This window comes from Gallus gallus, chromosome 4 (genome assembly GCF_016699485.2).
Source record: "Gallus gallus isolate bGalGal1 chromosome 4, bGalGal1.mat.broiler.GRCg7b, whole genome shotgun sequence".
NCBI classification, from domain to species: Eukaryota; Metazoa; Chordata; class Aves; order Galliformes; family Phasianidae; genus Gallus; species Gallus gallus.
The window spans coordinates 78,515,079-78,537,744 of NC_052535.1; the positions used below are offsets into that span (position 1 = coordinate 78,515,079).

The window sequence follows — 22,666 nt, forward strand, 5'->3', positions numbered from 1 at the left end:
TCCTGCTTGCCTGAGCACTGTGTACACTACACATTGGAAGGCTACACTCTTGGGTTTACAGGATTTAAATCAGACCAGAATTTGGCCCTCATAGCATTCAACATGCAGTTCTGAGAAAGTACTCAAAAGAATTTAGTTGGTGATCATGAAGGCTCTGTCATTTTGTAAGATGTAAGTTGCAGGCTGAAAAAATGTATATTGTTAAGCAGCAAAATTGCAGTATTATTTCTTGTTGAATTTGGAGTTATGCTGGAAGCTATAGAAAATACTTAGCTATGGCACTGTGTATATTTACTGAATATGGAACATACCACTGGGACAGCAGCTCTTGATCCTGCAAAGTTATCTTCTATGTACTTCCATGTACTTCCATGTACTAAGCTACAGTCAGATATATCTAATACCAAATATGTTTCAAGGCCTTCTATTTTATTGCTGCTACATAGTAAGCTATTTTGCCGACTGAATGTCTATATGATTATCTTAAAATGTAGAAAACTGAAGAGTATTTTAAATGCAGTTTATCAACATTAAGGTGCTTAGTTATGGTTAAAACACTTGAGATATTTGTGCTGCAGTGACCGAAGCTCTGCTTGGACACAGAGTCCTACAACAATCAAAGGAAGTTTGGCCATGGAATTGGACTGCCACAGTGGAGAAGTCAGTGTGTGCCTTTTGAGCAAAACATGAACTTGCTTTGAACAGATCTATTTCTGAGAGCTATCTTAGGGCATGCTGCAACTGATTCTCTGACCTGAAATCTCAGCTATATTTCCTTCTTCCAGGTATTCCTTTCAAGATGAAGAAGACATGTTCATGGTGGTTGATCTCTTGCTTGGAGGAGACCTGAGGTACCATTTGCAGCAGAACGTCCACTTTAATGAAGGAACTGTCAAATTGTACATCTGTGAGCTGGCACTTTCCCTGGATTATTTGCAGAGATACCACATCATTCACAGGTGAGAGAATTTCATTTCAGTGGTGGGTTGTTTTCTATTCACAAACCAAGGGAATTTTATCACGTATCATATTACATCTAAATACATCACCTAACACTCTCCTGGCTGCTTTTAATTTAACTTTGATTCTCCAGATCCTCAGTTCACCTGAACACACAGAAGTTGCAAATTCAGGGCAACAACTTCACACAACAATATGAGAGAAAGGTCAGAACATCAGAGACTGGGAATTAGTAACCTTTTTCTTACAGAATCTGTACTAGAGTGACGAGGGGGAGGAAAGGTGGAGAAATAAGAGAAATAGTAGAAATTGATTGGAACAGGAATAGGTGTTGTGTCCTTTTTGCACTTCTTTGATTACAACAATCTATTATTTTTATTGCTTAACGGCTGGCAATCATAGCATTTGTGTCAAAAAGTGTGTCATGCATTGAGGCCTGTTTGTTTTCTACCTGTTTAAATGAAACAGTGGGATAAATTCTTTTCTGTGTTAGCACAGCAACTGTGAAATTGTAAGATGTTTGGCTCGATCCTCTATTTTATCCTTTTATGCTAAATTCAAGATATTTCTCCTTGGCTTACACTGGCTTAAATAGAAAAATTAATTTTGTGCATTGCCAAAGTTGGATGTGAAATTCAGAGAGCAAGCTGAACTGAATTGTGCCATAGATCTTTCAGTGACAAGTACGAACAAATTTCTTCAAATGCTTTAATTGATATTCTTCATCCTATCTGCCCACAAGAGCTGCCTCATGATTCTGTAATAAAGAGATAATAAAAAGCGTGATCTGATTTTGAAGAGGGAGCGTCAGTACAAATTTCTCAAATCTAAGGTACAATGGTAGATGTGTCCTGTATAAACAAAACTGTACAAAAAAAAAAAAATCCAAGAAAACATTGCAACAATTGTATTGCTTGAAATTAAAAGCCTGCAAATGTTGCAAGCATTCTTGTGCATTTCTATGTATTCTGCATACAGTCTCCCTTTACCACTGAATAATTTAATAGTCATGCTCAGAATTTCAGTTGACCTTTTTTTCTCTGACTTAAAGAATGTTCTCAATGAAAAATAAATTGATGAGCATTTTTCTCACCTTCATTTTAATGAGACATTTTGTGTGGATAGGCTGTCAAAACAGTAAAGAAATAATCTAGTTTGTAATTAAAACTTGTATTTTATTACAAGCCTGTGACTTAGAAGTATTTCACAGAAAAGTCTTTGAAAGTTGGTGAATGTCTTGAGTGAATGAAGGGTTAAATTTAAATCAGTGTGTCTGTTTATAGCTTTTTTTCTGACAGGGTATGCATTGCCATGGTCCAACTCTGGAATTGGGCAAGACTGTTCTGTTCTTTCCTGCATTAATTTATCATGGCTGGTAAACAATTTCACCGAATTTTCTGTTTTGCGCCTGTCGTAGTGTAGTGTAACATCACTGAATTCAGAACTAGTTGTTAATTTGCACCCAAGCAGGCAGGAGGAGTGGAGATCCCAGCTGGATCTGGTTGTGGGCTCCATTTGGTGGCAAGTTCCAGAGAAGAGTTTTGGCTTTCACTCTGTGCTGGCAATTTTTACAAAATGAGACACATTAAAATAACTGGTTCACACTCTGTGGTGGTTCTCACTGGCTAGTTTGTTAGGATTATTGTTTAGGATGTGAAGGATCTGGCTCTCCCATCCCACTGTGCTACTGGGGAGAAAATGAGATCTGAATGTGACTCTTGCATTTCACTGCTTGCTGCCCAAATCAGCCAGCTATGGCATGAGGAGCATTTTGGCTCTCACCTTCCCACCATGTCCCAGAACACCCCAGATGATCCATGTATCAGTGAAGTAATTATTTCCTCAGGAATATCCATCGTGTGCTGCTGTACCTCTGGCCTCAGCTATGGTAAGCCTTCAGCTGCTACAAACCACTCCAACAGGACTGGCACCTCTGATTTCAGTTGGCTAAGGAGCTGACCAAGCAGTATTGCCATGTGGAAACCTGTTGATGTTGCTTTACTGCTGCAAACACCCAATCTCAGTCACAAATTAAACCGATGAACTGGCTGGTATTTATGCTCAGTGGAAGCAGACTTCACCACTGTCAATATGATAAAGTTCTTCTAGTCAGCATTCACATGTTAACCTACAAAACTGTATTGGATCTTTCACTTTTAAATGAGCACTTTAGTAGCAATAGAAAAAAAAAGGTTAGTGAGTCACAGAGTCATTGAGAGAGCCCAGTACTAAATTTTGTCTGTGCTACGAAGAGTGGTTGAATGATTCATCAGACTGGGTAGGTGGATTTTCAAATCATGGCATTACATAGAGCTGAATATATGATGTGTGAGTCAGGAACTGAACTTCTCAATATTTACAGATGTGTATGAAATGTGTACAGGTTTCCATTACTATTGCATCCGGTAAAGTGACAGAAGGTATTTTTAAGGATTAGCCTGCAGCCTCAGGAATTTACTAGAAAAGGAGGTGGAAGTGATGGAGGCAGGAGCTATAAGGCACGTGTGAATGGATGTATGAGTGTCTATGTTGGTGCTATGCCAGTTCCCATCAGAGCTAACATGCAATGCCTCTGCATTTGCTGAGGCAGTTAGTTACGTGTATTTTGAATGTGGCAATCATTTCAAGAATACAAATATTCTTTCTGCAGAGATAACTTTAATCACTAATTGTGTAAAAACCATTATTATTCTGTTTTTTTTTTAATGAAAATTGCCATTTAATTAATTGCATATTTGTATATAAATCCATATTTGCCAAGTAGACACTGGTAAAACTACATCACAAATTTATATTTCCTCACAGCTTTGCTAGAATGATGTTTTTTCCACATTTTTAAAATTTAAAACCAGTTATTTAAAATCTGGATGAACAGTGTTTCTTATGTACCTTGGGATCCAGTGCACACAGAATGGCTTCTGACAGTTCACATAGTCTCACTTGCCCTCAAATGTTGGATCAAATCTGGCACTCTGCATGAGCTGACATCAAGTTTCAGGACTGTACGTCTGAATGAATTCTTTCCCATGTTGCTCGTATAATATCAGTGAATAATATATTGGACAGAAGTTTTCCCATCAAAGGCTGAATTAACTTATTTCAGACTTCAGAAACTCAGCCTCCTCCTTTTACAAATATTTCTGTTCATATATTCCAATTAAACCACCTGCTTCCTCACCGAAGTAGGCTGCACTTTTTCATTCAGTTATTTCTTCCACCAGCAGCAGTTGTGTCTCCCAGGATGCTCTTGGAGCCAGAGCCTTGGCTCAGAGCAACACAGCGCCTGCTGCCCAAGTAATGCACTCATACTGATCACATCAGGTTTTCTCTTTCCAAGTGGGCAAGTGTTAACTGCATTGCCCTTACAACTTTCCATCACTGCTTGTTTCCTTTAGTTTCATCTGGTCGGAAAGGAAGCTGGCTGTGTCAAATGTTGGGAAAGGAAATTGCAGTAACTTTCCAGCACTATTTTAACATACTGGACTCTATGTTTGATCTGCATACCCAGTTTATTTATTTGTTTGTTTGTTTGTTTGTTTCAGTATTTTCAAAAAATGTAAATAATTTGTGTGCATGTACATAACGTAAGTATACAACTAAATCTTTGGTTGAAGCACAGAATTGGTTCAGGTAGTTCAGGCAGGAAATAATGGAAAATGGTGACAAATGTAGGATTATGTGTCACTCTGCCAAGTGTCCTGCTGCAAAGTAAGGGAGTTTTGCTGCTAAAGGATAGGCCAGATATACTGCCTGTGCAACACTTCTAGGCTGTGTTATACTGTAGGAACTTCATGTTCATCACCAGTGTGTCCTTCAAGGTGTCCAGCAGTTTGGTGAAATAAGGTAATACATCCAAATAAGTAATGAAATACTCTCTCTTTAATGGTGTAGTCTTTCACTTACAAGACTACTCTTCAGAAGTACAGACTCTTATTTTAAATGTTCCTTTCATAAAACTGTCCATTTAGCATGTAAGCAGTAAATAAGCTTTGGAAATTATTTGAAAACAGACTCCTCTCTGTTGGTTTTTGCAGATGTTACAGATAGAATAGTGCCAGTCTGGGGCTTACTAGGACAAGTTTCTTACTAGGACACAGTTTCTTACAAATTTCAGTTCATATTTTTGATCTTTTTTATTAAGAAGAGTAGGCAATAGATTCTGAAGCAGACTAACTGGAAAAAAAAAACAACAACCATACTGTGACTATTATTCATACATACTCCCAAGGATCATGACAAGTCAAGTGGTCTGTTCATTGAATTTTCTTCATCTGTTTCCCGAAGTCTCTTCCATTTCTTTCTCTTATGTTCTTTAAACAAGTGCAAGCCCATATTATTTTCAAGGACAAATTGCAGAAACTGCACAAGAGGTTATGTAAGAAAAGCATATCAAAACCAGCTAAAAAAAATGCCATGCAAATACAAAGCACAGAAAATCTGCTGAATGCTTATGAACTAGTACTGATCAAAAAGAAAGACATTTACAAATTCTGTGCACAAAAGGGATTTGAATTTTAGTTGAGTCATTAAGAAAAGAATTAGATATCACCAAATATATTCATATCTGCAAAGGACAAGCCTTTCAACTTTAGAATTGAGTTCTTTACCTATGAGAACAAATTACTGTTACAAGTTTGGCAAGAGTAAAAGAAAAATTATAGATGAGATGGTATAATGCAAACAAATGAAGTTGATCTGAAAACACGCTGAGATTTCAATATCCAGAGACTGGATGACTAATGAGGTAAAAACGCCTGTACATAAATGAGCACAAGGAGTGCATTGAGATATGTAGTGCCCCACTAAGTGATCCAGTCCTGCCACTGGCACTGATATACTTCTCTACTGTGGACCTAGTGTGCTCTACATTCATCACTCAGGGAAAATAACAGAAGATACCCACCATGCCTTCTATCTTTCCGTACTCCATAGCTAAGACATCCACCCTGCAGTCAACAGAGGTCTGTTCAGTTCCTTGCAGTTTTGAAGTGAATAAATTGACTCTTGCTCCTTTCTTTCATCCTCCTTCTCATTACTGAGAAGTTGGAACAGTGTAGTAACATGAAATAATTTGCTTAGTCAAGGAAAACTTTTCTCACAAACCTCACATCATTTAAAAGTTAGGTGTCTGATCAAAGTTAGGAAAGGGAAGATCTGAACCATAGACTGAACCTGGCCAATTATCATTAGGTAACAAATTTCCAGTGGGAAAGACAATCTAAACTGACCTTGTCATAGCTGTTTGTACTGTAGAGAGACTGACAGAACAAGTGTTCCTCATTAAAAAAAAAATCAAACAAAACAACAACAACAACAAAAACCCTAAAGTTTTGTCACTGTAATTGTTTTTTTACTTGTTTATCTTTTTAGACACAAACACAAATAAATGCAGATATGATGTACAACTACACCTGGAGGAAGAAGTTACATAAGAGGGCTGATCTGAAAGTAATGCCTGTTGTTTTGTTATATTGGCACACTATGTCAGAGGCGGATGGTGGTATGGCAGTAGAAGCTGAACCTTCCCACCAATTTTCTGTTACATTTTGATGCTGTGTGACAGATGGTAGCAGAGGGGCAGTCTGACAAAATGGTGTCTGACATGGAAGTGCAGATGAAAATAGGCGTGTCATTGACTTCTTGTGTGTGAATTAAATGGGACTCGTTGACATTCATCAGTGCTTGCTGAATGTTTATCGAGACCTAACAGTGAATGTGAGCACAGTGAGATGGTGGGTGGTGCATTTCAGCAGTGTTGAAAGAGACTGTGCGTCACCTCTACTGGTGCAGATTTCTATGAGCCCAGCTTGCAGGCTCTTGTCCATGGCTGGCTAAACTGCACAGCTAATGCTGGTGACTATGCTGAAAAATAGTGTTTTGTAGCTGAGAATATACTCTATCAAATAGTATCATTGTGCTCTTTACAATTTTTCTAGTTTCCATGAAAATAAATTGGAGGCATTATTTTCAGGTAAAGCTACATATTAATGCTGAGTATTATTCTTACTAATTCTTCTATAAATCAATTACAAATAATTTCAAATAGTCAATTCTAAGGTCCCAATACCATCACTAGAGTACTGTGGACTCCTGCATGTCTGATTTACTCCAATTAGTTATAACTTCAGACTTACTGAGGTAATCAGCCCTTTATGTTGTTCATAGTTAAGTATGAAGGAAAACTACTAGGTTCTCAGGACAGCATTAGGTGAGTGAAAGAGAACCTCTAAATGGTTTTTGGGGTGACTCAAAAGAGTAAAAGATCACTTCTTACAGTTCTGAAGCAACCTGTGAACCAGAGACCGCAGGAAAGAAGCAGAAACATAAGTAGTAACTGGTGATGATCAGGCAGTTATGGGCAGCACTGCAAAGTTTTTACACCAAAACAGAACTCAGTTCCATTGAATTTTTCATTCTGTAGTAGTTTCACCTCTAAGGATGTACAGAAATGAAGGGCCAGGCAAATTCAGATTCTCTGTCATGTCATGAGGTACAAATGCAAATGGACAATAAAAAGCTGCCAGGGAATTTCCTTGCCATAGTGCTTGCTGCTGTAGCTAAGTGTGATAGCCAGATATTCTGGAGATGTCAGCATGTCCACTGCTGCCCTGGGGCCAGCACAAATTTTCTGTGGAGTGTGCTCAAAGGGAACCCATGAAGTTCATGTAGACATCAACCAACAGTTAGGCAATTCCATCCTCTGCATTTCCCATTTGTCAGTCACTGTGCCAGCAAGCATATTATTGTGTTGTTTTTTTCATGCATGTTGGTCTGATAGGGGGCTTTCACAAAAACTACCTGCATGTCAGTTATGGGATTATGACTTTCCTATGAATTGTTTCTAGTTTCTGAAGAGCACGCACTCTTTAAACCAGCTGCCATCACCTGCCTGTGTTACTGTTTTTTCTCTCCTTCTGGGTTTCTTTAACAGTTGTTTCATATTAAACTAACTTTAAGTAAGAGAAGTTTTGTCTTAAGTATTCAGCAGGACATATGGTATGCATTAAGATACTATACATATTCTTCATACCCACAATTTATCACCCCATTCATGGATAATGAACTTAAATGGTTTCCTTCCTTCCTTCCTTCTTTCCTTCCCTCCTCACTATTACAACTTTGAGCATGAATCAATTTCATAGATCCAAATGCTGAAGTAGGAGACAGTGATAGAATAGAAGCAGAGCTCTATATTCAAGATTATGTCAGGTCCCCATCCACAAATATTACTCAGTTTATGCTAGTTTTCTGCTTTAAAAAACTGCTATTTTCTGAAGTGATTTTAGTACAGGCATCTACTTGCTACTCCTGTGTAGTAGCAAGTGTCACTGTGATGATAGCATATTGATGTTTGCTAATAGTGTATTGGAAATTTAATGATGTCTGTACACAGGTACATTCTGTCCATAAAAACAGCATAATTGTATGCAGTGTGCCTGAGGTTTCTTTTATCTATATCTAGCATCTTTAATTAAAGTATTTAGATAGAGAGTGGGAATATTGAAAAAGAAGGCCGTAAACTTCAGGCTGAGCAAAGTACAAACCAACAGAAACAGGTGGATGATTGCTTCTTTCTGCTATTCTGACTTTAATGACTGCATCATTTCTTCAGCTTGGATGAGCAATACATACACAGAGTGTTCTTGCATTTCTTTGGAGATTTCCTTACAGTGTAAGCTACATTTTAATATACAGCAAAATGACAAAAATCGCAAATGGCAAAAAGTGCACATTTACATTAATTCTTCATGACTGCAGTATTCTTATAGCTCAGGAACTGAGAAGATTGATTGAGATGCAATAGAAGACATTTCCTTAAAGGATATTGCCAATTTAAGCTTCCTTCTTCCCTTAGAAATTCATTCAGCAGCTTCCAGCACACCTTTGATATTCCAGTAGAACTGCACAGTTTTTTTTACTTAACAGCTACATGGAGGGATGAGAAAGAGGGGAAGTTATAACACTGATCACCTAATAGAGCATCGCATTTTGAAACAACTGGTAGGCAGGACTTGTAATTAAGATACAGATTGCCAAGTTTTTAGATTTGCTTCCCTTCTTGACTTCTTTGTTTTGTATTTATTCTCAACATACTTTATGAGTGCTCTTCAAGGCAATTCTCTAGAAATTGTTTTCAGACATCCCTATATCTTCTTTGTTCACTCATTAATTTCTTCATCTTGGTATGCACTTAAAACTTTGGCACAGTTCTGGTTGTGGGATAAAGAGTTGCTCTCTAGTCTAATGGTAAAAATAATACAAAACATCAGCTTCTCCTTTTCTAGGTTCACAGTGACTATTCTTCATTTCATCACATTGCATTCTCTAAGTTTATTTCAGTTATACCACATATTTGACACTTTTGTGTGTGTGTGTGTTGGAGGCACTTTAGAGGGTGAGTTTCTTATAATGAAAATATGTCCCCTCTTCCTATACACAGATACTGTCTCTATTCCACTCATAGTTTTAGCTCAGATTATAAGTATTTTGTGGCTCAAAACAAAATTTTCTGTGGTTTTGTTCAGGTCTCTAACCAGCACTGCTCAAAATCTCTTCTTTCTCTGTAGTTGTTATTACTCAATATCAAATGATGCGCCACGAAACTAGAATGATAAAAGGCCTCATGAGTAATTAAAAAAAAAAACCTTACAAGAAAGATAAAAAAGCAGGATATACCATTTTTTTAACAGTGCAAGAAAAGCAAACTGGTCAGACAGTCTTGTTTTAAGTGCTGGATGTCTGGCCCCTCAGTTCGCAGTAAAAATGGCTGAGGTTTCAACTTGCTACTTCTCAGGAGACAGTAGCAAGGGAAAATAAATTTGAATGTAACAGATGGACCTGAGTGTATCAAGAAGAAAAAGGATATCATGTCCCTGTTCAAGAACTTGAGGAAGCCGCTGGGGAATAACCAGGGAAGGGGTAAGAGAAGCAGTTTTCTCTGCAGATTTGCAGGAGAAAAAGGCAATCTGGGAGTGTTTCCAGAGATTAGATAAAAGTGGGATATATTGACAGAAACTCCTTCATTAAATGTGGCAATGGCCAGAGGGGATCCAGGAGGGCTGAAGAAGAAACTGGGGAATGCAGAGCATGCAATAGTGTATGGGCAAGAGACTGGGAGAAGGCCTGTCCCTGAAACTCCAACTAAGGAGTGAGCAGCGAGAGTAGAGAATGTGAGAGAGGCGCTATGAATGGGGGAATGGTTAACAGGCAAAATAGGTAATACATGTTGCTCTCTCGAGTTGTTAAAAAAAATTATGAGTTGGTATTTTTTGAAGCATCAGATCATTATGTCTACTCAATGTGTTTTGGAGGTCCGCTTTGAATTCTTATTGATAAACAGTAATTGGCTTACTGTTAATAATCAATAACAATTAGTGATATAGTAAAAAAACAATTAGTAATATAGCAAGACATGCTGAGGTGAAAACCTATCACCAGAAGGCTGTGTTTCTCAGCTTTAATGCTAATTAAATGTATTAGTTTTCTAGAGTTCTCCCTTTAAAATCTACAGGGACTTGAGATTCTGCAGAATTTTCCCTTGGTGGTGATTCTTCAACTCTCATCTGCAAACCAACTCTCAACCACAGAAATTCTCTACAGACGGATGCTGTTGCATACACATGCACTTATACATGTATGGGGGGCTGAACACTAATTAAAGTACCAGCTTATTTCCCCTAGTCCCAGAGTACTTCCACTGCTGAAATTAAGAATTATGAGCATGTAGGCAAGGACGTCTATTTCCAGTCAACAGTCCTTCATCCAGTCTTTATTATTTAACATTTGCTTTTGGAAGAAACAGTAATAAAAAGATACAGCATAGGAGATGTAAAACTGAGAAATTGACTTATTATGCCTTTGTTGTCTAGATTTTTGAACACATGCATCAAGCTGGCGTAACTCTTTAGTTACTGAGAAGAATGGTGGTGTTCAGCCACTGCCTGCTCTTCCCTCCAAAGGAATTCTGGATTATCAGTTTCCTTCTATCAGACAAGGTTTTATCTCCTGGAGATGAAATGTGTCTCCAGCTGTTTAAGAGCAGTTCTGTGTGGCAGTGCCAGGTCCCCCCAGATGCCACAGATGGCTGGGCTTTTGATGGACAGTGATCTGGAAGGGAGTGAGGAACTAGCAGGCTCCGTCCTCAGACATCCCTCTATTACCACATCCTAAAAGGAGGCCTTGCAGAGCTTCAGACGCTTTCATCGCAAAAATGGTGAGGATGTTTTATTTGATGGTACTGGGTAAGGAAATCCTAACCCATACATACTATTTTAACTATGGCTCAATTCATCACGCATGAAGGATTGAACTCTTTGTGGTGTGAGATGACGTCAAACGAGACAATGAGTGCCAGAAGCGTGACTCCTGCAAGAGGCTTAAGTACCTGCCTGTGCTTCTGTGATAACATGTTACAATAATTTGACTCAAGAACATCCCTAGTTGTTTTCATAATCTTGTGCTGCATGCTAAATGTTTCTGATGTTTTTAAAAACTTATTCCACAGTTCACCAAGATCTAAATGCAGGAATCTATATTTAAATTAGCTGCCTGAGCAGGTGGATAACTATTCAACACTGCCAACAGAATCTAAGAAGATATTCAGCTCATCAAAAAGTAGATATTTAGTCAACTGAATCTTTACACTCCAGTGTTTGTATTGTCTAGACATACATTCACTAAAAATGGAAATGTAGCCACCTACTTCATAATAGTAGATAATGCAAATATCTTGAGTTGTACCCAATTTCAATTTTCTGTTGAATTAAGTGGCAACCCTTATAATAATTTCACTATTAAGCATTACTGTAACAGCAGTTTATCTGTAGAGACTTGTCTAAAACCAGCTTCACATCACAGTGTTCTTGCCTATTGATCTTAACTATGATGGTGTTACTACTGCCTCTGAACTCAGTAATATCGCAGATCTTTTGTTCCTTATCCAGATCAATCAAGAAGTCTTGGAATAATTATGTGTGAGATTCCAAGAAATATGTAGTTGACTTCCCTTAGAACAGAAAGACTTCGTAAAAAAGTGGTGTATTTGGTCATCTCTATCCTGTCTAGTCCCATCTACTCTAAACAACAATCTTCAAGAATATGCATATTTATTGTTGTGGGAGTTTCTTTGTAAGTGTTCATCCTTTGAAGCATCCAAAGCTATTCTCAGAAGAAATTTACTATATAAACACCTAGAATAAACCTATCTATGTTAGAAGTAGAAAAATGTCATGAAACTTGTGTTTGAAATGTTAGATTGGGTAGAGAGAGGAAATGCAGCACAAAATCTGGTATTTACCGTTCTGCTTCATAGAATTAATACATCTGTTGGTGTATTTCACAGGAAGACCTGCCAGTTCAGGTAGCAGCAGCTCAGGTTTTTTAATCTTTTACTGAATAGGATTTTCTTTTCAGGCACTTTTCAGCCTGTGCTATTGCAGCTCACTTTTACATACATTAAATCTGCAAAACCATTCAGAATGGGAAGCATCCAAACGATGTCAAAACTCACTTTGGAAAGTGGAAAGTATTCAGACTCCTCTCTTTGTATCTTCTTGTTGCATGTATCACCGGATCTGAGATGGTTAATTTGATAAATAAAGGACTAAATACTTAAGTCATAGGTGCAGCCCAGCAGGAAATGATGATAATAGCAAGGGTGACAGGGAACCTGACATTCATGCTAGCATTTGGAGTTTCATATTAGAAAGAACAAGACAGCATCACTTGCAGATATATTATTGCTTTCTGCTCGCAATTCTAGAGCCCTTCTCCCTGCTACGTTGTACTGCTGAAACTCAGAGAAGCAGAAAATATGCTTGATGGGATGTTTCACTACTGCATTAAGGAGATAACTACCCAGACACTCACTGGCAACCTGAAACCTTAGGATTTTCCTTTTCCTGTGCATGAAGTCCACCATGATATACCATGCCATCAGTGTGGACTACTATTCAAAGTTTCTCTCAGACACCCAAAAGTGCAAGTGCTCTAGACACAAGGTACATCCAGCATTAGTTCTAGAAAGTGTCCGTAATAAAGGAAGGGCGCTTTTGTCATTATTTTGAGTCCTTCAGGGAAAATGAAAGCTAACCACTGAATTGCATGCAAGTCATTTGTCTTGGGTAATGCTGACTTAGAAAAGAACCTCTGTATCCACAAGAGGAATCCTGGGTATCAGTGTGGGTTGTGTAACGCAAAAGCTCAGTTTATACAGCCACCGTAGTACAGCTCTTAAATATTATACAGTGCAACATAGACCATTCAAAGTACAGGTTCATGTATTTCTTTGGTCAAATCTTTATATTCTTTATAGCATATAAGAATCTTCGTCTATTATTATTGCAACTGCAGATAAGTATATTGTATCTTCAGTAAGAACAATATAACAAAATGTTCTGTATTAAATATTTCTATTTTAATCTAGTGTCTATGCAAGTTCAGGAGCCAAACCTGTCCAAGACTTATCTGACTGTAGGTACCCAGAAAAGTGAAAGGCTCAGTATAAAATTCCTGTTCCTTGGTGTTATCTTCAACCCATAATCACAATATATACTGCAAGTATTTCTCTAATCCATACTTGAAAGTGTTCCCAGGACCACTAGCTATACAGACAAATGAACATTTCATTACTGCTACCTATTGTTACAAGTAGAGAATTGAACATATTTTCATAATTGTATTTTCCAAATGGAAATATAATTGGAAAATAATAAGATTGTTCCAGTTGAAGCATTTATAAAATAGCATGTTTGGATTGCTTCCTCACTAGCATCATTTTAAGAACTATAGGAAAAAAAAAAAGCTATTGCAAGTGATAAGAAAATTTAAGTTCTTGATAGACACCTGCTAAAATGAAGCATTAAGCCAAAAATTAATGATTGGTACTAGAACACTTGGCATCAGAGTAACTTGTTTCAATAGATATAACAATCCAAAATCTGGATCTGAGTGTCCATGCTCTCTTCAGAGGTAAATTGAGAAAGATAGGGGACTCAGAGATCTTCACTAATGAGTTTTTACGCTTATTGTATGATTACTGCAGCAATTATATCTTGTATGTGCAACAGAGAATGGTTTTGTTTCCCAACAAGATGGAAACTTGTTAATGGGAAATGGTGATAGAATTTTGATTAGCATCATACGAATGGATGCTATTAGATAATTAGCTGAAACCACTTATGGATATATTTTATTCATCCATTCATTCATTTTCTGCATTAAAGCCTTGGAAACTGGAATTGCAGAGAAAATACAAGATTTAAAATAACACAGAAGAATTTAAATAGTAAAGCCCAATTGAAGAATGGTTTATTTTTGTAAGTTCTACCAAATTTGGGGCACTTAAATCTCACTGGTAATGTGTCACAGTTTGTATGATAACAAACCTACATATTTCTGCTTGGTGTTAAGTATACTATTTGAGGCTTAAAGTATAGAATCTTGGCAAAGATTTTTCAGTTTTATTGAATGCTTTTCAGGCCTTGAAACATTTACTGATTTTTTTTACACAGAATTCTGTATGATTATATTAATAATATAATAATATATATATATATAAAAATAATAGAAAGAGCAATCAGTAGAAACTTCTACCGGTATTTGATGATTCTGGAGCTATATCTGGTAAATCACTACAAAACTATAAGTTTGTCTCCTTGTCTTACTTGGAGTCTGAAATGCAAATTTTTGAGATTTTTTGTTTCCTTGATGGAGACAGGACTGAATAAATAAGTTCCATTGGATAGAGTATAGGCCAGCTAATACTTTAGGTTTTTGACATTTTGGACTAGAACAGCACACTGTAAGCAATACCCTTTGACACTGTGTGCAACAGTCTCCAGAAGGTTCATATGGAAATGGCAGAGTTGACTGAGTCATTTATTTCACACTTTGCTTCTCAGAAGATAAATTAATGCATGCACATCCTGGTGCTAAATAGCAGTTTATTTTGCTTTCAAGCAGAATTAGCGAATCTCAACTGTGCAAGAGTTTTCTCTCCACCCAAGAGAGAAACAGCTAAAAAAGGTGCATACTTCTTTATAAATAGCTCAGCTCAGCAAACGTCATGTAACATGAAATAACATGTCCCTGTAACTTGCCTCTGGCTATCAGTGGATTAGTCCAACTCTAAACAGTTAAAGTTCAAGAGTTTGAGATTTCAGCATCTCAGTTGCTTGTTTCTGCATTTCCACACCTATAACCGGTGGCATTTTTTTAATAGGAAGTGTTTCTTTGTTCCTACATCATGATGCCCAGACATCATGACCTGTGAGAGTCTGTTTCTGAACTTAAATATTCTGGTGGCTTTGGTACCATTTGCGGCACCTTGTGGAAGCACATCCAGATTCATACAAACAAACAGCTACAGGGTGCTTTTTTCTTCCCAGATCTATCATGATCCAACACCACACATTCTCAACTAATTTCCCATTCTACTGAAATCTTCAAATTCCAAAATTACAGCTATTCGTGGAGTCATGTCATGGCATTCATTAGAGCAGGAACAGATGGCTCTGAAGGTCTTTATATGAAAGAACAGTACGAAATACTACTGAGAACTAAGTGAGGGGAATGTGAACCAGTGATCAGAGGTCTTTAGCAGTTAGAAGTCTTTAATTCCCATCCCTCTGATAAGAAGTAATACCATTGTTTTAAAACCAGTATTTTAATACCATTGAGTATTTCTTGAAACAAGGAAAGATGTTGGTCATAAGCAAAAAACAGTAAATTCAAATGCCTACTTCTCCATAAAGAGAAAAAATATTAATATAAGAAATAAGCTGTATAATTAAGAAAATAGAAAAACTTACTTAACATTTATATATTTTTTTTCAAGATTTATGCTATAAAACAGACTGTTAGATAGTCAGCACTAAAGAGAAAAAGAGCACAAGAAAAACTGTTAGGGATTAAACAATATCTACTGAGTCCAATGTAGTCCTCCCACTATCTTCAAGGGTCTTTGGATCTTGCTTCTTTTGTATCCATATGAGAGTGTAAAGTACTTTTAATTTGTTAGATATTTAGAGACATGATCTCTGGGAAAAAAGTCTTAGCATTCTGCAGGGGCATGGGCTGCATTACCTCTGAGTCAGTGAAGTCTATGATATGCATACAAATTTAGGTCCACCTCATCCAGACAGAGGTGAGCATCTCTTATGACCACGGAGTTTTGTTATCAGGCAGTAGGCATTCCCACTGCCCTGGAGGAGGTTCGTAAGAGGGTGAGGTATTTTATAGGCAACTATTCAGTTGCTGCTGCCAAACTGGAAGGCAAAGATAGCCCTCTTTACTCCCTGAAGAACTCATCTATAGATGTAGAAAACATTCAGGTTGGAAGGAACTGCAGGGGATTTCTAGTTCAACTTCCAGCACAAAGCATGATAGAGTGCAAGATCAGACCAGGCTTCCCAGGACTTTATGTCAGGCAGGGACTGTGCACCCTCTCTAGGCAGCCTGTTCCACTGCTTGAACGTCCTCACAGTGGTTATATTTCTTTGTATCCAGTCTGAACCTCTCTTGTTTTATCTTACGCTTGTTCTTTGTATTCTAGTTTCAGTCTTTCAAATAAAAGTATGTCTTCTGTCTATTCAAATGGAAGCAGCTAGGAGTGTATTTTAAATACCTAAAACTTCATTTCATGAGTTTGTACACAACTGCGTTTTTTCTGTAAGTTATCCTTGGTTAGTAAAGAGTTGAAACCTCAACATTCCACATTTAGAGAAAACCAAACTTCATTAAAAAGTGAAAATACCTCTAATGAGTCATGTTAGAAAACTTCTGTCAACCAAGACGCTCATAGTTGTTACTGTGGGATTCTAGAAGATCAGGAGAATGAAAATGTAACACTACATTCTGTTCTGAGTCAGCAAGGCAAAGAATGAAAATCTGTCAGTCATAAAGGTGAAAGAATGTACTTTGGATTCTGACTGATACCAATTAAAGGGTTAGAGATTATTACATATGTAAATTAAGACCCATTCAGCACTGTTATAGTTGAAACAACTCCTCTGATAATATTAAAAAGAAGCCTGAACTGGAAAGGAACAGCTGTCCCTTTCTTAGAAACAAAAAAATATATAAAGTCTTTTGATGTAATACAGAGAAAATATGGGCAAAAGCAGGAATTTACAAAATTTTAAATGGCAGAAACAGACAGTAGTCATTGTATGTTTGCTTCATATACAAAGGCAGAATAAAACAGATGGGAAATGTTAGTTTTTCAATTCTCATAGGTTTAAGAACAAGCACAGACCTTGCATTTGGCATAATTATTGATTTATTTCAAAAAGATGAAGAGAAGATAACATCTGCATTTGCTGTAGAAGGACTTTCCTGAATCAATTAGATTAATCCTAGCTGGAGGAACTCAAGCTGGTGGTTCTGCTACACACATCGATGGCTGAAGTTTTCTTTAAGCCTCCTAAGCATTTTTATGCAAGTATGTCTTCCAGTAATCAACCTGAGTTTAATCTCAGTTGTACAAATAAAACCTTGTTTATTTTGTTCACTTCATTTATATGAAATATGAACATTTCTTTCATGTTCCAAAAGCAAATAAAAAAGCTCTATTGACCATCTATATACTGTGTATATTTGATATGCCTGTCACATCACATCTTACAGGTCCCTTTTGTTAACTAAACAACTCTAATCTATTTATTGTTTCCTCTCAGACATTCCTTTTTAATTTGTTGTTGTTGTTCAGCCTTCCAAGATCTTTTCTTTTTTGGGTGTTTTATTTCAAACACTATGAAATCAGGTAAGCTGAGGAACCTAACATTGTTTTATATTGCAATACATTTTTCAATATTTCCTTAGATAAACTGGGTAAAGCATGGTTGATTTCATCAGCCACAAGTCTTTCCTTTCTAGATTAATATTTGAAGTCCAAGAGAGATTAAAAAGGATCAAAAATGACAATGTCCTGGTTGCTACTTCATAGCAGTACACATGAAACTGTTTTGGAGATTGCTCAGAATTTCAAGCTTTAGAGTAAATAGCATCACCACATGCTTTGCAGTCTTCTTTTATATGACTATTTGATCTATATATGGGATACAAAAGTGTGGCCTCTTGCTTTTAGAGCAACTAGGATCATTCCCTTCTAGTCATTTCATCTGACACTGGCAATATATTCACCTAATTTTCTCACTATTACTGAGATTCCTCAGACTTCTTTTCAGCTGATTTTGTTTGTTTGTTATGTCATATAGCTAACTGATATTGTTACAACTACAGTGAATTGCAGAGCATTTGAATTTTAACCTACTTTCATGCCAGAGATAGGCTATTTATTCCTACTATTTTCTTCATGAGTATTCAAGCCCTGGGACAGATTTGAATATGTGGGAGCTCTGATTAACTTCCATCTGCACTGAACTAACTGGACTATACTGAAGAATCTTTCCAGGTCCCTTTTAAATCCTCCATGAACTTCCTTTTAGCCAAAAGGAAGAGGAAAATAGCGATGAACAATTAGATATGTTATGTTTCATAGATTCACAAGCTAATCCAGGCTGGAAGGGACCTCCAGAACTCTCTACTCCACTGTTCTGCACAAAGCAGGGTCAGCTGTAAGATCAGAACAGGTTTCTTGACTTTTATTTAGTCAGGTCTTGAAAACCTCCAAGGATGGAAACTACACAACCTTTCCAATTCTGAATTTAGAAAATTACTAACCAAATTTAGTAATACCTGAAAAGAATGTGGATGGTGAATAAATTTCATCATCAATTATCAGAATCTTTTCAGTTGATTGCAGGGGACTCTGATAGGCATATGCAGAGAATATGAGTTGACTCATGGTTTTACTCCATGCAGAAAGAATGTCTTCGAGCAGTGGATGTCCACTTGATCTAGATATTAAAGACACAAATAGATTATCAATTATACATTATTACTTGGAAAATATGTGAAGCACCTTTTTAAGGTACTTTCATCCTTCAGGGAGCCTTCTTTGACATTTCTAGTGAGATGAATGAAGAAAACTAGAAATAGTTTTGTAAGAAATAGGAACAAGTAGATACTGAACCATGTTTCTTCCAACCTTTTTTCTCATTTGTTTTCAACTTTGCTTTTTTGGGCTGTTTTATTATTTATACCTTATCCTGTCAGTGAGTGAAGACTTTGAAGGTCTATCTTCTCCTTCCATTTCTATGTTGCTCTGACTTTCCTGTGTATAAAAAGAAGAGCTGGAGTAGAACCAATACAGAATGAGAAAACCATGGTTTAGAAATTGGTGTTACAGACAGCTTTGCAGTTGGTGAATGATTTGAAGGCAGCCCCGGGCTTTTCTGAGTCTGGACAGGAGTTAGTTTGCTACTTGCAGAAGTCTTTAGAATTTTCTAATGATCTAGTTCAAGATACTTGGATTATAAAATGAGTATTTCAGTTCCTTATAGCAGCTAGGAATATAAATAACAGAAAAACCCTGAAGTTAAGGCACTGAATTTCACATTCTTCTTTTCCCTGTTTGAACATGCTTGCTAAGAGGAAAAATGTTTTCTGATGATACGTAGTCGAAACAGAAGTTCACTTATTTAACATTTTTGAATTTAACAGCTTAACTTAAGAGCTATTTTCTTTTAAATCCATATCTCTACAGAAACAGCATTTTCACTATATAAATGAATTCAATCAGAGTATTTATTCAAAGGAACTAACTGCCTTTTGGTGAACACCACAAGCCTCCCATCCTGAATATATCCTGTAACTATAACTACAATGCTCCTACACTTGCCAAGTCTTCACATTGACTGTTGAATCTTCCTCACCTAAAGGTATCAAAGGTGCAAAGGCATGGCAGAGGACTCACCCCTCTCCAGTCTGTGAAGCTTTCAACAAGCTGCCTCCAGAGGGGTCATCTAGTGTTATTCTGTAAACTGGGAATAACTACATAATAGAGTGCTACTGGAAAGCACACTCTTCACTGTTAATTTGTGCTTTATCTTCTCACATATCACATGAATCTAGGCAACTCCAGGCATGCGATCTGAAAACAGTAGCATCTTACACTCAAGGAGAAAAAATATACATAGGAAACTTGTTACCCTTCTTGTTTAGGTTAGCCCATGACATTTACTTGCTGTAAAATCAGTTTAAAACAGTTTGAGATTGGAGACATGGTGATGAGTCTATCAGGTTGCTTCAGGGGCAGATGAGTCTATCAAGTTGCCTCTGCAAGTTGATACACCCTTCCATACCTGCCCCCAGCTGTGGTCCTGCCTCAGACAATATGAGCAAAGTCAGTGATGGAAAAGATCCCTCAGGTAAGAATGAGTATCTAGTATAAGCTATTGCTTGAGTTAGTTATGGAAAGACAAGTAGAGGTATAATTTTTACTGCTTAACTTACTGAACACTGCAGATACAACTGCATGTAAAATATATTTGACATTATATGCAGTTGTCTAGTGGATTTGTCAATGTCTTTTCTGGTGACAATAAAAATATATAGTCTATGTAATAGTGCAAAACCATAATAGATATTCATATTGCTTAAATTCATCTTCTTTAAAAAAAAAAAAAAAAAAAGAGAAAAGGCATGGTCTTGTTGTAATCAGCAATCCCTGGGAGATGCACTACTATAGACTTGATAGTAGCTCATAAAGTTGAATATTTCATTTTTCTCAGTGTTATTCTCAGTGAAGTACTCATGATTTTATCATTCCAATTCTAAGGTTTTTTTTTTCTTCTCAATTTGTTGAAAACAGTTTGAAGAATGAATTTATCACTGATATCAACAAGCCACAGAACAGCACTAATAGATATGGCTGTGACTCCAATTTTTCACCCGTGTGAGAAGTGCAGAGTCATATTATGCTTGTTAAATCTTGTAAAGACAAAGTTTAAAATATTTAATTCAATAGTCATTAGTCATAATTGCAAGCTCTTTTCCATTGAAAATCATTGGTGTACTTTCAAGTCATGGGCCAGTTACATAGTTCAAACTCTTATTAGGAAACAATTGTCAGTAATTAGAGATGAGTTCTTTACTAGCAAATATATTTGATACCAGCATTAAATAAATAACATAACATAAACAATAAATATAAAATTGTATAACATATCCTATGCTAATTCAACCAAAGATAAGTAAGTCTTATAAAAAAGATATTCAAACCTACAGTCCACCTGTATCTCACAAAGTCAGCCATGTGAAATCAGAGGAAGGAGAGTTTCTGATGTGGTAAACTATGTGCCAAGAGAGTGTGAGGAAGAGGAAAGAGATAAGTTAGAAATCAGAGATTTGTAGTTGACATGAATTCTAGGAGAGATCTCCTCTTTATATTGCAAGTATTAATCAAACCTTCTCCTGAATCAGACAATTATAGATAGCCTGTAAGTTATGCAGAAGAGAAGCAGGTTTTCACACTGAAATATTGGTATAAATTTCCATTCCAGATGGTAACGCATAGTGAGATCTTTTTCCTTATGCACACACACACATCCTACAATATTTCTGATTATGCAGGAAGTGATTCAAAACAATTCCTTATTTGTTCTGTGTTTCCCAGCTGCTGCTGCACAAACTGTAAATATAATCTTAGTGTACTTCATAATTTCATAATATGATTCTCAGGAAAGGCTAAAAGAGTCTGGAATTCATAGTACTAGGCTGCAAGTTGACTTCTTTTGTCAACAAAGATATCGAAGTCACGTCATACATAATGTATGTTCCTATTGCTATCTTACTCCTGACATTTCCTTCAGAAACCATTCTACATTTAAAGTAAAAAAAAATGTTCTGATGCAGTATTATCCTTTTGCAACACTTCATTCTTCTCTGTATTCCATTCATGGGAAAACTAGGCAAAATTTGTTAGTGAAGTCTAAATATGTGTAAGTACATATTTCAGACAGGCTTTGTAGAGAAATATTTAAAACAGAATAATCAAGTCATTGGCTGCATTAAAATACACAGATCTTTGGAATACATTTTTCAATGCCTTCTATTTTGAGATCTGTGAAGAATTTAGCCCAAGGGGCAAATATTTTGCTCAAGGCAGATCAACACATCTCCTCCTGAGGCAATGCAATACTACTTCAAAATTGCATGAGCTGCCAGTGTGAAGGTATTGTCCAGCAGTGGTGAGGAAAAGTTGTCTCCATTGTTCTTGACAGCAGAGTGAAGGTCAACTTAAAAAGATAAGCATGGCTCTCTAAGGCAGTGTCTTTTCCTTGTGCCAAGAGCATCAGGGTTGAACTATTGTTTTGGTACATCAGAATCCCCACCCTTCCTCTGCACCACCCCTTTCCCCAGCCTGCTATCTACCATTACAAGCAGCCATGTGTAGATTCAAGTGCTAAAAGGGGAACTGCTAGACCTGCTCAGGTAGTATAAGATCTAGCAGGATTCTACAATATGAGAGTGATCATGCGCACGAGCATGGCAGATTAGTGTGTCTGGCAGAAAGGGTAGATCAGTGATGTTTCCAATTAACTGATTTCTTGTGTTGTTTGTCAAATGCAGAATCCCTGAGGCAATCAGGCACGTCCAGGATGCAGATCTCCCATGTTGTTGTTCCCACTGCTCTAAAGAATAAAATATATCTTGAAAACCAAATCTTTGTCAATGCTAACCATATGAAAACAAAAACATGTGAAGTAGAAACCTAGGCAACCTCTTTAGTATACATGTTTTCAAGGCAGTATATAATGTAGATAAAAATCATTTATCTTTGTATATGATATGATATTCATTG

At 36.9% G+C, this 22,666-nt stretch overlaps 1 protein-coding gene across 1 annotated transcript in view; it reads left to right on the forward strand.

The window, feature by feature from the left end:
• Positions 1–22,666, forward strand: part of STK32B (serine/threonine kinase 32B) — a 147,440-nt gene that overhangs the window by 80,328 nt on the left and 44,446 nt on the right. Inside the window, exon 4 of the mRNA XM_420796.7 lies at positions 786–959. Within this exon, the coding sequence (XP_420796.2) occupies positions 786–959 (174 nt within the window). The remainder of the gene's footprint in view (positions 1–785; positions 960–22,666) is intronic.